Source organism: Macaca mulatta, chromosome 8, assembly GCF_049350105.2.
Source record: "Macaca mulatta isolate MMU2019108-1 chromosome 8, T2T-MMU8v2.0, whole genome shotgun sequence".
NCBI classification, from domain to species: Eukaryota; Metazoa; Chordata; class Mammalia; order Primates; family Cercopithecidae; genus Macaca; species Macaca mulatta.
Genome location: NC_133413.1, coordinates 117,011,028 through 117,026,596, shown reverse-complemented (window position 1 = coordinate 117,026,596; position 15,569 = coordinate 117,011,028). Strand labels below are relative to the sequence as shown.

The 15,569-nt window shown below is 35.1% G+C and overlaps 1 protein-coding gene across 12 annotated transcripts in view; it reads right to left on the bottom strand.

The window, feature by feature from the left end:
* Positions 1 to 15,569, bottom strand: part of OXR1 (oxidation resistance 1) — a 469,361-nt gene that overhangs the window by 26,555 nt on the left and 427,237 nt on the right. For 10 of the 12 annotated variants that reach the window (XM_015145857.3, XM_015145860.3, XM_015145862.3 and 7 more), the window contains one exon: positions 13,846 to 14,008. In XM_015145857.3, coding sequence (XP_015001343.2) covers positions 13,846 to 14,008 — 163 coding nt within the window. Of the gene's footprint in view, positions 1 to 1,854; positions 2,058 to 13,845; positions 14,009 to 15,569 lie in introns of those variants that run through there. The other 2 variants (XM_015145864.3, XM_015145865.3) reach the window with 1 other exon arrangement.

Here is a 15,569-nt window from a genome sequence, read left to right as displayed (position 1 = left end):
GCACGAACCCACTGGAAAGAATGAACAATTCCAGATGTGCTGCCTTTAAGTGCTGTAACACTCACCGTGAAGGCCTGCAGCTTCACTCCTGAAGTCAGCGAGACCAACCCACCAGAAGGAAGAAACTGCGGACACACCATCTTTAAGAAATGTAACACTCACTGCGAGGGTCCGCGGCTTCATTCTTGAAGTCAGCGAGACCAAGAACCCACCAATTCTGGACACACTAGGGTCAAGCTGTCTCTGTACTACACGAAAATTCAGTTCAGTGACCACTCCATGCTTCAACTAGTCATTCAAAATGGGAAATAATTCTACCAAACTTTCAGAATTACTGTGAGGGTTCAATTAATATATATGTATGGGCAGAGCTAAGGACCAATGAGTAGGAAGCATTCTTGCTCAGGCATGAAATAAAGTATCTGACAAAATTATATAGCCTCCCATAAGAGCGAACAGAACTTGCTGGGCGCGGTGGCCTGTAATCCTAACACTATGGGAGGCAGAGCTGGGTAGATCTCCTGAGCTCAGCTCAGGAGATTAAAAAGTCCAGCCTGGGCAACAAGGCGAAATCTAGTCTCTATAAAAAAGACAAAAAAATTAGCGGGCTGTGGTGGTGCATGTCTGTAGTCCCAGCGACTTGGGGGGCTGAGGCAGGAAGATCACTTAAGCCCAGGAAGTGGAGGTTGAAATGAGCCAAAATCCCGCCACTGAATTCCAACCTGAGTGACAAAGTGAGACTCTGTGTCAAAAATAAAAATAAAAATAACGAATGAACAGGACTTGGACGTGGTAACTGTAATCAGCATTAAGTGTTTGATGCACATTAATTAGATTGATCTATAAATTTCAGAATACCCACAATTTATTTTGCTTGTATTTGTAATAAACTGTATTGAAGTCTTTGCAAACTTAAGAATAAATGATTATTCAAACTTCAAAAAAAGTATGAATAGCTTCATTGTTCTTGGTTTAAAAAAAAAGACGGTGTTAACTGATTTATCTAGTAAATCTAACCACAAATTTTAAAAATTCAATCATTTCAGGTGCCTAAACCCCTCTGTGCTGATGTAACATATAAATGAATTTTGAAATTACAATTAAAAATAACACCTATTAAAATTTTAATATTTTGACACACTTAACATTTAAGGGAGGCAAGCTGCTTTGGGGGCATCTCCCAAAGTCCTTATTGGATTTTAAATCATCTACAATTACAGTAAAAATAAAATAAACATAAGGCAAAATACAATCCCAAATTACCATAGAAAGTGCAATGGACATTTTATAACAATATACACATACAGAAAAGTAACTAAACTCCTTACAATAGTATGGTTGACTGAATTTCCTTACTAGGATATCGTTTAAAGATTTGTATTAGGTAGCACTGCCTGAAAACTTTTTAAATAGCTTAAAAACCTTTTAGTCAGATTCTTAAAATTATACCCTTAAATAAACAATATTATAAAAGAATCTGGTTTGAGATCCAGTCAATAATAATTAATTTACTCTGTTCTATTCAATTTATTTTCAAGCAAGAGAAAATCCTGAATATTTTTCTACAAAGTTAAGCTAAAATAAAAAACATTAAGGCAGGAATTAAGATTTGGTATCTTCCTGCTGGTGTAGAACATACAAAACAATATGAAACAAAATTACAGCCCCTTATTAATTTCCCTTTTTGAAGATACTCAGAATTAACAGAAACAACTTCAAGGTACGTTGTACAATCATAAAATTTTGTATTCTATAAATATCCTCTATGCTTAAACTTTCAGAAATTGTATAATTTTTCATAATGTTACCATGAAAAGACTAGCATATATACAAATTAAAATAACTAAGATTTACCAGAGTGTATTTATGATTAATTGGTTGATGTCTTCTCCCTTTTTTCCCATACCAGAGACGAGACATTTCCTTTCCAGGGTAAATTAAGTTACATAAAATCACGTAAGAACTGTTTTCAAAAGCATTCTTCCTCTGTCAAAGATAAATTTCCAGCACCAGAGCCTTACTACAGTGACAAAACAGTTTGCTAGAGACAAAGATTTGATTGACAAGAGAGAGGGCTAATCACTAAGGAGTATCCATAGCAATGATAGTCCTGAGTGGAGGCTGTAAAGCTGGGGAGGGAAGAGAGAATTTCCCATGCTTAAGTTTGGCTGCACTGTACCCAAATGTGCAAAGAAAGGGCTCAAAACTTTAAAGATACAGAGCCTATATTTCCAAACATCAGTACACGAAGAAATAAACTAAAAGTAACCCAGTAACAAAAAAGGAGTAAATATAATTTCCAGAGTCTCTCAAGGCACATGAATGATTTTAATAAACATTTTGTTGTTTGTTCATATAGTCATAAAATTATGTTCCTTACAGCTAACAGTAAAACAACATTGCATCTTTTACATGAACATTTTTTAAGCAATAAGATGTCCTTTGTGGACTCTTCCACCCTAAAATTTTACAGAATGACTATGTAAAAACCAAGCCAATGTGCTACAAATAAATCCTACACAAATATTCAAAGTGACCTGAAAATTCCTTTGTGTGTTACACAGTCTGCTTTTATACTGCATTCTCTAACATCTAATTTCTTGAAAAGGTAGTTATATTCACTATGCCTACATATACTTCACTAACCAGTGATATTTTGAATATAACCAAAGAAGTGAATTTTTCAAAGATTAAATATAAACTATAAAAATATATAAACTAAAACTAGAATTCAGCTTTAATTAGAGTATCAATGTCATGATGATACATTTGAAAATTTCTTTCATTTTAAGGTACAGCTGCTCCTTCCACTTCACTTTGTTGTATGTATATGATGCCACCTTTTCACACACACACCACCTTTCTAACACATAATACTGCATCCCAACCAAACCCCCGCCCCCATCTCCTTCCTCCACATTCCAGCATGCGCTCACACAGGGCACAGCACACCCCACAGTGAACACCCTACCTCCTCCACATACCAGACATTTCCCCTATTCCTCTCATTCAGCCCCACTACACTTAGCCTAAAATCTCTCCCACAGTTCCTCATAGGCACAGCATCATTATCTTCACACCAGGCTTAAAGTTCTCTTCTACATACAGTGCATTGTGGTCACACTCCACCCCTCCATTACAGACTCTGCTAACAACTCATCAGCAATATTATACAATTTGGTGGTGGTGGTGGTGGAAGCAGCATTTTGAAAGCTTGTCATAACTTCCAGCTACATTTTCTAAAATAACAAATATGATGTGTGTTCCAAAATGAGGTTTAAATGATATATTAAAAACAAAACCAAAAACCACCAAGCATGGCGTAGTCTATTCTGTTGGTTGCCTATTCAATATCCACCCTCACACTCTTTCCTAAAGTGGCCTTGAGTTTGCTCAAGTATCCTTCCAGCCATGTTTCTGAGGAGGTTTCTGACTAGTTCATCTCTGGACAGAACTAGTCATTAGAGACCTAAATCAGTGGCTCTCAAGTTTTAGCCGGCATCAAAATCACCTGGAGTATTTGTTATACCAGAATTCCGGGCTCCAAAAACTGTTTCTAATTAATGAGACTCAAATGGGGTCTGAGAATTTGCATTTCTAACAAATTCCCAGGTGCTGCTGCTGCTGATAGTCTGGGAACCACACTTCAAGAAACAACAGGTTTAAGCTATTCTGAGTGCAGTTTTCGGTTTCTCGAAGTCATCCAAATTTATAAATACAGTGTCAGGCAAACATAAAATGAGCTCAATAAGTCTCCTTCTTGCCCTTTCTGTTTCTGTAGTATTTACACACATATTGCTAAGTCATTTAAATTTGCCTAGATATCCAAGAGTTTGAAGGAGATGTCAATTATTATTATAATAACATGATGGGAAATAAAATAAAGCACTTTTGAAAACACTACCAGTTTAACAGTTGAACATAATCTGTTCTCATAATTCAGATATTCAATTTAATAATCCTTTTCCTTTACTTTATTCGAATTGAAGTTATTATATTACCTTATATCTCTTCCTGTTTGATTTGGGAATGGTATGATAGAAGCTATAATATATAATTTACCCTACTCACTATTTATTATTTTATGCCAGGTGAGGTGGTTGTAATCCCAGTGCTTTGGGAGGGTGAGGCAGGAGAACTACTTGAGCCCAGAATATTGAGACCAGCCTGGGCAACACAGCAAGACTCTCTCTCTACAAAAAAAAAAAAAAATTAGCTGGATGAGGTGGCACATGCCTGTAGTCCCATCTACTGAGGAGGATGAGGCAGGAGGACCTCTTGAACCCAGGAGTTCGAGGATGCAGTAAGTTGTGAGTGTGCCACTGCATTCCAGCCTGGACAACACAGCAAGACCCTTTCTCAAAAAATAATAAATTTAAAAATAAAGTAATATTTTAGAATTTTAATATTTAAAATCATAAACTAGTCTGTCACCCATACATCCTGCCTCTTCTCACAGTCTATATTAGAGGCTTTTTATTTTATATTTTTTTTGAGACGGTGTATTGCTCTGTTGCCCAGGCTGGAGTGCAACGACATAATCTCCTCTCACTGTAACCTCCGCCTCCTGGGTTCAAGGGATTCTCCTGCCTCAGAGTTCTGAGTAGCTGGGATTACAGGTGTGTGCCACCACGCCCGGCTAATTTTTGTATTTTCTTTTTTTTTTTTTGAGACGGAGTCTCTCTCTGTTGCCCAGGCTGGAGTGCAGAGGCACGACCTCGGCTCACTGCAAGCTCCGCCTCCTGAGTTCACGCCATTCTCCTGCCTCAGCCTCCTGAGTAGCTGGGATTACAGGCGCCCGCCACCACGCCTGGCTATTATTTTTTATACTTTTAGTAGAGATGGGGTTTCACCGTGTTAGCCAGAATGGTCTCGATTTCCTGACCTCATGATCCGCCTGCCTCGGCCTCCCAAAGTGCTGGGATTACAGGTGTGAGCCACGGCACCTGGCCTAATTTTTGTATTTTTAGTAGAGACGGGGTTTCACTGCATTGGCTAGGCTGGTCTCGAACTCCTGACCTCAGATGATCTGCATGCCTTGACCTCCCAAAATGCTGGGATTACAGGTGTGAGCCACCACGCCTGGCCTAGATAAAGATTTTTAATGGAAATACTATAGCTCATAACTTTGGGCTAGCAATCGAAGAATATTTTTAACAGGGAAAGCAAAACACTAGTTCAAAACTCTCCTGAGGTCGTTAATATCTTTAAGATAACATAATCAGTAGTCAAAACAGACGATATTAGGCATAAAACCTGGGTGTCAAATGCTAATAAAAGAAAACATATGAATAGTCTAAAACTTTCATTTGTAACTATACAGGTTCTCAACATAGAAATATAGTCACATATCACATAATGACAGGGATATGTTCTGAGAAATGCATCTTCATCTTTAAGCAATTTCGTTGTGTGAACATCACAGCATGTACTTACATAAACCTAAATGGAATAGCCTACCATATAACTAGGTTACACGGTATGGCCTATTGCTTCTAGGCCATACCATATAGCACGTTACTGTACTGAATACTATATGTGACTGTAACACAGTGATAAGGATTTGTGTATCAAAATATATCTAAACATAGAGAGGGTAATGCATTGTACTATGATGTTATGACATCGCTAAGAGAGAGCTCCATTACAATCTCAGGGGACCAACAAAATGTCATTATGTGGTGCATGACCATATTATGAAAGTCAGTACCTATCAACTTACAAATTCCAATTAAGTATTTAATCCTTCTGATTTCTTTTTTAGATTTATTAAATGTCTTCTGGAGTTATAATTTGTAATATTATTTGATTATTCGATCAGTATTAAAAAAAAAATACTTAAAAAAATTCCCTTTATCTGAGAAATGTGATTTCTCAATGTAGTGACTTTAGACACAGAGAATTCCTTCACTTTTGGACAAAATTAATTCTATGTGGATTTTGCTGGCTAGACTGAGAAGAGATCGTGAGGGTTTTGTGCGTTTAATATATTAGTTCAGTTTTAATTTTGGTGTTACCTGTACCTTAATAATAATAAAAAACATATGTTTAATAAAATGAACACTAGACTACTCACTGCCTGTCAGCTTAGGAAATAAGGTATTAACCAAACAAGGGAAGTCTCCTGATAAGGTGTTTCTTAAAAGCTGCAGCAATAACCACGGTTGTAGAAGTTTTCGGGGAAACCTAATGAATGATCTTGACCATAACTCTACTTAATGACAGCTGTGAAAACAGAACTGGCTCCACAAGGCAGTTGCCACATAGTAGTGAAAAACCAAATCCAACAATGACATAATGTGATAAATGTTATGGCCTACAATGCTAAGAACAGGTTACATATTTTATACTCATTTAACTAAAATGGACAGCACTAAATACTAAAGTCAAAATGGAAAGACTATAAATTATTTTAAAAACTAAGCTGAAAGGCAGATTCTAACATATTTTGAATAATGGTCTAGAGGTTTATATAGTAAGTAGTTAACGTATTTACATTTATGCTTAAATAACCTAAACTTCAATTATTGAGAAAATGTGACTAATGTCACATACCTAAAAAGATACAAGTTGTTTCAAAACCCCAAAATTGTACAGCATGTCTTTTTATCAATATTTTGGCAATCGTGAGAAGAGGGAAGCCAGAGCGATTTTATTCAAAAACGAATCATTTTAAGAATGAAAAATACTGTTATACACCCTATCAACACATAATCTTAGTAAATTCATTCTCAAAATTTAATCAAGTAAATGTGTGGGAGACCAAATAAACCAAGTAAAGCTGATTTAATTAAACCAGCTTCTTGGTTGTTTTTATTTATCATCCTAGGAGAACTGGATGCTTTAATTAGGTTTGGAGCATGAAACATACTGAAGTACATGTGGTATAAAATTAGAGATGAAAAATTTTGGAAAGCTTTCTCTGCCAGCTCTTATCCCAAAAGGAGTGGAAAAGTCAATCCAAAGGAAAGCAATCAAAAAGCAATGTTAGCATAAAAAGCTCCACCTTTGAGGCCTGTGTGGTCAAGCAGCAAGACTGGCATGCTGGACATGTGACACAATGAATCCTTGACTTTCAGGAAATTCTAGCATACAGCCTCTTAAAGTTGGTACTTGGGGTGGATGCTGATATTGTCCGGGGTATGTAATGTCTCATTATAAATGATTGCAGGATGAAAGTGATTCAACTTACAGTATTACCATCTTGACTTCATGATAAGAAATTTCAAATTTATATTACAACAAATAAATTATGAAAGTGAATGAAAAGTTTTACATGAATCTGAGCTTATTGTGGTAGTCACTCCTTTAAGCTATACTACTGGATCCTCGGGCACTTGTCAAATATATTAAATTTTAAAGGGTATTTGATAGACAAAGTTGAAGAAGACAAAGTTCAGAGATCATTGACTTACAGCCTGGTATGTTTTTTGATCTCCCTCTCCTTGCAGTATCTCTGAGTACACAACATGATGGAAGTCCTGTGGTATGTAAGGGAGCTACGCCAACATTAATTGTATCTGCATGGCTGCTACTGAGGAGAAAATATATTTTCTTAAAAATCAAGGCACAAAATGATTAAAGAAATCTTTCTCCATAGTGAACCAAATTTATGTTTTTGATGCAGCACCCCAGATGAAAGGAATATGAAAAATATTTCATATAATTTGCATGACAGGAACTGAAAAGTTGATCTATGTTATTATCAATATAGTCTAAAGATTCTTCCACAGTCTTAATATTGTACATGTTTAACACAACACCAAGTTGTGGCATGGCATAGTACACTAGTTTTCCCACCTTGACTGCACAATGCAATTACCTAGGTAGCTTTAAACAACACTGATAACTAGGTCCTAGCTCCAATTATTCTGATTTAATTGGTCTGATTTGTGACCTTGGCAATGATATCTTTGAAAGCTCCCCATCATGATGCAAAGGTTCTGCCAAAGTTGAGCACTTGGTATGGTGGAAAAAGTATAGGCTCTGAATTAAGAGATTAACCACTATGAGAATTTTAGCCAAATAAAAAATAAGCTTAAATAAATTATCTGGGCCAGGCATGGTGGCTCACGCCTGTAATCCCAGCACTTTGGGAGGCCGAGGCAGGCGGTTCACAAGGTCAGGAGATCGAGACCATCCTGGATAACACGGTGAAACTCTGTCTCTACTAAAAATAAAAAAAAAATTAGCCGGGCATGGTGGCGGGCACCTGTAGTCCCAGCTGCTCGGGAGGCTGAGGCAGGAGAATGGCATGAATCCAGGAGGCAGAGTTTGCAGTGAGCAGAGATCGTGCCACTGCACTCCACCCTGGGCGACACAGCCAGACTCCGTCTCAAAAAAATAAAAGAAAGAAAGAAAAAAGAAAAAAGAAATATCTGTAAAATAAAGATGATAATCTATACTTAAATGTATTGCTCTAGCTCTAACTATCAATCATTCACGTGGTAGAATTACATGTTAATAGACACCATGGGGATGCAAACAGCAAATTCCAGACTGTGTGACATTCTACAGAAAAAAATCTGATTTCTTAAAAACTGAAATAAAAAGCAAAGCAAAGCAATGGTGGAGGAACCTACATTTAGAGAGACTTAAGAGATATTTTAATTAACTGCAACATTTGAGAGCTTAGTTGGATCATGACTCAAAAAACAAATTGTAAAAATGCATACTGTACATATTACATGTATTCTAAATATTTTTATGACACTTGAATAACTATGAACAATTGGAGAAAAGGAGGGACACAGAAGAAATAAGCTGATAAAACTGAATGACTGGTACATGTGAATTTGTTTTACTATTAATCTTTTATTTTTGTATATTTATTGAACAAAAGTGCGATCATCAGGAAATAGCAGATGTCAATAGGCATTCTGCCTCATCTTCACCTCAGGACTTGCCTGACAATTTGTTAAAATGCCATTAGAGCACTTCCCTTTTTAGTGAAAAGGCATAAAAACAATCTGTATCAAAAAAAAAGTAATATTTTTCATAGAACTGCAAAGCCCCGCATCAAACAGTATCTTTACAACACTGGATATACTTACTGACTTCCTGTGTTGAATACTGGCAGAAATCAGGGGAAAGACTATGATAAGTAGTTCCTTCTTGGTTATAAAGTAAGGTTATCAGACCCCCAAAAGCAAAACTCATAATGCATATTTCTTTTATTTGGGTACCACACCAAAAATGTAAGTTTGGTTCACTATGAAGAAAGGTTTCTTTAATCATTTTGTGCCTTGATTGTTTAAAAACATGCTTTCTCATCAATAGCAGCCATGTTGATGCAATTAATTCAGGCAGAGTCTCGCTCTGTCGCCCAGGCTGCAGTGCAGTGGCACAATCTTGGCTCACTGCATGCTCTGACTTCTGGGTTCACGCCATTCTCTTGCCTCAGCCGCCAGAGTAGCTGGGACTAGAGGTGCCCACCACCACGCCCAGCTAATTTTTTGCATTTTTAGTAGAGACGGGGTTTCACCGCATTAGCCAGGATGGTCTTGATCTCCTGACCTCGTGATCCACCTGCTTTGGCCTCCCAAAATGCTGGGATTACAGGCGTCACCCACCACGCCCGGCCCACACCAAAATACTCTTTATCATGTAGCATACAAAGTGACAAAAAGAGGAAATTCAGTCCTTTACACATAGTGAGTGATAAGAATAGTATTTCTCAGATCCTCTATCCAAATACTTAGGAACTGATTTATTACTACTGACCACCTTAAAATTTGGCTAAATTTTCTTTTTCTTAGTAAATATATGTTTCTGTCTATCTTCAATAGGACTGACCTTCAATGTTCATATTTGGAAATTAAAATTTTTTAAAATATTATGGAATTTTTCCTGCTATCCCAAGTAATTAGCAGGAATTAATCCTGCCATCCCAAGATTATTTAGTAATCTGGGGTGCCATAGTTTATGAATTCTTTTAACATATTTTAGGGTACTGATATGAACAATATAAGATCTGAACAGAGTTCATTAAGTTAAACAGTTGAAGTACTGGGGAAAATAATTCTGAAACAAGATTAAAAGGGAAAACAACAAATATTTTCACACTATCGCAGTATATAGAAAATGTTTCTTGTTGTTATTGACTTGCATTGGAAGACAGAATAAAGATAAGTGAATCAAATTTACAAAGATATGTTTCCTTAAGCTTATTGTAACAAATAACTTTCTAAGAGAGCTGTCCTAAAATGTAAAGTATTGTCCTTTGAGGTAATAAATTCTCTTTCACTGAATATGTTTAAACAGAACAACAATAACAACAAAATGTAAATGACAGACTGTGGACTATCAGTTAAAATGTCCAGAATCTATGGCTTTATGAAAAAATATTTACTACAACAGATGAAAGAACTTATTTTAGGAAATAGAGCAATCTTGAAAGATGAGAAGCTTTATACCTTAATTTTAATCTATGCCTAAGTTTATCCATTAATAAATATTGAGAATGAACTATACGCCTATACAATTCTTAGTTCTGAAGATATAATAGTGTAAGAAATTGACAAATCCCTGCCTTATGACCCTTACATAGGGAAAGGGAAAAAAACATAAACAATAAGTTTACCAAATTTATCATATACAAACTTCCCCAGTCAATGTATACACTTCTGGCTAGCAATATATTTCTGCTTGAATAACAGTCAGGGGTAACAAAGATCTCTTTAAGTATCACTAAAGCAGAATAACTGTGAGTAGAGCTGTTAGTTTAAATCTAACTGATGCCCAAGTTGGTAGCCATAACGAGTTCATCCTAAATTCTAGGGCACCTATTCTCCATTCCTATGTAGAACACAAAAATAAAAAACATCACAGCACATTCTGAAGTACTACTGTTTTATATAAGGGTTTTAGCTAAATTCTTCCTGTGTTAAAATAAATCATGCTAACATTTAAAATTACTCTTTCCCTTAAACAAGTACTCATTAGTTTAACAAACATTTTTATTTTATTTATTTATTTTTTTGAGACGGAGTCTCACTCTGTTGCACAGGCTGGAGTATAGTGGCGTGATCTTGGCTCACTGCAACCTCTGCCTCCCAGGTTCAAGTGATTCTCCTGCCTCAGCCTCCTGAGCAACTGGGACTATAGGTGCATGCTACCATGCCCAGCTAATTTTTGTATTTTTAGTAGAGATGGTTTCACCCTATCGGCCAGGCTGGTCTCAAACTCCTGACCTCATGATTCACCCACCTCGGCCTCCCTAGTTTAACAAACATTTTTTAGGCATTTAGGATCCACGAGGCATAACAAGAGCAATATAATGTAAGATACGTTACAATTGTAAATTTTCTAGATGCCACATTAAAAAAGTGAAATTAGTTTATTAATACATTTAAGCTAATATATTCAAAATATTATCACTTTAATATTAATCAGTATAAACAAACAAGATGTTTACATTCTTTTTTCTTTCCATTCTAAGTCATTACAATCTAGTGTGTATTTTATACTATAGCTCATTTCAATTGAGACTGGCCACATTTTAAATGCTCAATGGTTACATGTGGCTATTGGCTATAGGAAGTAGAGTATTTTACACTACAGCACACCTCAATTCAGACACTAAATTTTCATAGGAAATACTTGACCTTAATTAGATTGACTGATTTAGATCATATTTAGAGTTCATGAAATTTACAGTTGAAAAAGTAGATCATATATCTAAGTTATTCCTAATATATTTAAAAATTGTCCAATAATGGAACCAAGTATCAGTTTTTAAATTAATAATTAAAACTGACAATGCAGTCCCTTAGTGGCATTAGCTGCATTTCAAGTACTTAATAGCCACATACGGCTAGTGGCTACCATACTGGATACTGCAGTAATATTTTCAGACAATGTAGCAAGGAGTTTCCAAAATTATTTTTTTTCTGTTCCATTTTCTTTTGAATTGCACCAATTCTGGTCAAAGGACTGCTGAGGAGACATTTATTTTTCCTGTAGAAACTATAACCTGCAGAGTCTTGCACAGAAACTGAGACAGTTCCTTTGAATCAAAATAGTCAATAGTCTCTTATTTCCAAAGTTAAGTACTCCAACCTCATGGAGAGAAAGCTCTCAATTCCTGTTCATGACTGACAATTCTGCCATCCATCTTGCCACCCAAGCTAGAGATAACTTTATGGTTACCAAGTTGTCACTAAGTCCTGTGAATTAGCTAGCTAATACCTTTTCTAACTTTATTTCATCACCCTCCACTCCACCTTCAACTGTTGCTGCCTTAGTTAGGTACATATCTTTGATCACCTGGGATATTTTAAGTACCTCCTAAAGCTAATCTTAAAAACACAGCTCAGGGACATATATATATATATATTTTTTACATATGTAATCACCTAAGTAACCACCACCGAGAGTAACATATAGAACATCCCCAGAACTCAAAAAAGTTCCCTCCTGTCCCTGAGCCACCCTGTCACAGCCCAGTTATCCAGTAGTATGATGCATTTCTTTTTTTTAAAAATTTTTTATTTTTTATTATACTTTAAGTTCTAGGGTACATGTGCAGAGGGGTATATCACACACCGGGGCCTGTCATGGGGTGGATTTCTGACAGTTTGTCCTTTTGAACTTTGTGTAAATGAAATTACATAGTATATGCTCGTTTGTGTCAGGCTTCTTTTACTCAACATATTATTTGTGAGATTCATCAATGTCGTTGCCTGTACCAGTAGATCTTTTTTATTGTTATCTGGAATTCTGTAAGTATTCAAAAATGTATTCATCCATTCTCCTGCTAATGGGACTTTCCAATTTGGGGCCATTATGAATAAAGCTGGTATGAAGATTGATAATGTTGGTTTAAGTATTAAAATACCCAAAATACATAGTCAATATATTCTTCTTTCTCTTCCTTATATTGGAGTCACAGTATAAACTGATGCTGTATATACTACACAGAATGGAATCAGACACATTCCAAATCAGTTTGCATTTTAAACAAAAGACAAGCCATGTATACGTTCAATTACTATACATGTTAAGTGCATGCAAGATATATTCATATCACATTAACAGCCACAAACATTAACACCAAATGATTAACAAAATTTTGATTACATTTATTATCACATTTTAGCATCTGCTCTATGTTTTCTAATGCATCAAGAAGAGACAAATTTGGGCAACACCAACAGATGTAGATATTGCCACCCTACCAACCTTATAAGATAAAGCATGTAAAATGTAATATGTAATCTTAAGATATATGTAAGAGGAGTTACAAAAAGTTTGTTAGTATTACTTTGACCATTTAAACAAGTTCAGGAAATGTGAGCACATAAAATTTCTACTACTTTGTAAAATTAGCACCCACTTATTTCCTTAAAATTATTATTGAAAAATTTAAGTCAAGATAATGCGTAGGTCTGAAACCTAGAAAGAAGTAGTAATTTGCATAGATGCTATGAAAATACTACGCACAGACGTGTTAAATGACTGCTGTACCTCCTCCATGAAGGAGATGAAATTAAATCAGATGTGAAATCGATGTTTTATGAACATTAATATAACAGCAAAATTAAAATTATTTCCTTTTTGTCATAATGTTAATCTTTCCTAAATATTCTATAACACACTCAATAAAAGTCATTTTATTGATGGTGAGTTTTCTAGTATTTTAAAGCAAAAGCAGAATGACAAATATAGTATTAAAGTCACTATTCAGATTCATTCAATAACCACATACCAACACGGATAGCGAACCTGACCTTTAAAAAAATATTCCTCTTTTGTGCAAACATCACTTATACTTTGTACTACCGTAAAGCTATAAATTCACACAAACTAAAAAGATGACTAAAATATTCATATTTTTCTCCTTACCTCCCATTCTCTGGCTGCTGCTTGATTACTAGAATCCTCAATTGTTTCAGACTCCTCAATCTTTTTTACTACTATAAATCCGGGTTCTCTGGCATATTCGCCAGTATCTTCTGCATATATTTCTGGACTCCACTGAATGAAGAAGGCATACAAATGATCTGTCCTGTTAGGAGAAGTGACTATTAATATACCTAGTATTCTGTGTGGCCAGAATTACAAAATTATATTTGTAAAATATCTTGATAAATCTTGAAGACTTAAAATATACACAAAATATATTGTTTTATATTAATATAAAAGGTCTACCATCAGGAAGGCATTAACTCAAAAATTTTATTTGGCTATATTCTGTCAGGTTGTTCTTTAGAAAACTATATTAAGATTTTCCTTGGCATGTTTTTGACTAGGTCAGATGCTGTATATAATAATACTTTTCTTCTTTAAAGACACTAGTGATGGAAAAGGAAATTAGATACACAACTTTGACCTCATTCCTACAATAATCTAATGATCTAAAATACAAGTAAACAATTTATTAATGGCCTATTTTGAGACATTATATAGAATTTTCCAAGTTAATAGAAATGCAATTTCTTTAAATTTTAAATGATACGAGGAACACACAGTGTTGAGAGACAGATGATCTAATCTTAGAAATCTCAGGTTTCCCTTTTCAATGTTTTGTTTACTAGAGTAAAGCCAGTTGTTACATTGCCTGACAAACATATTTGAGAGTCACACACACATTTCAAATATCTGTTTTATTGGTTTTAATTAACATGTTTTTGAAAACTGATTATATAACTTTCAGCTAACATATATCAGTTAATAACCATGGTTCTAGAAATTATATTTTCAATATAATAATTTTTAAAATTGCCATTCTTTATGTGGCAGCTAACATATTTAAAAGGTGCTACATTTTATCTTTCAATGTAATATCTTATCTTTTTATTAATTTCTCACTATGCAGCAGTTTTCCTAAGTTTTATGTCTACAATAAAGAGCAGAATCCTAATAATACTAATTTGTAATGAATATTAACCAAGATACAAGAATGAATATTAAAATAGGAAATTCCATGCAAACATTAAAATAAAACCAAGAATAACGAGAAAAAATTAGTTTTTACATTTCTCATTGGAGTGATTTCAACATCACTGGCACGTCTGAATATCTGGCTCTGACCCTTTCAGGTATTCATCATTTGCATAATGCAAATCATATTTTAAGATTAAGCCAATGTTGTGGAAGACACACATTGTACTTACTCTATATATGGTGGAGTGGGAAGAGGGAAAAGAGCATTATCATTTTATGACTAAAAGCTGTAGTCTTCCAAAGCAACATATAAAGATTTTCCAAGAGGTACACAAACACGTGAGATGGTGCTAAGGGAATCAATTTGCATATCCCCAATTTCCATATGTTACTCTTTGCTTATAATAATCTGCCTAAAAACAGTATGGTCAAGATATTTTATCAATTTCCTGTTATCTACTTTCATTAAAGCACTTTTTCTAATTTATAAAGGAAGGGCATATCTTCGCCTATTCAGAATTTACAATGGGACATGCCCGACAGTATAAAAACTTCGATGCTGTCCAAGATTGGTGTTGAGACACGAAACGATTATAAAGACTGGGTAATAAGTCCTTCTGTATGTCAGGTGGTTTCTCATTAATTGATTTCCACAAAACTGAAGGAGTTTTCAATGGAGTTGT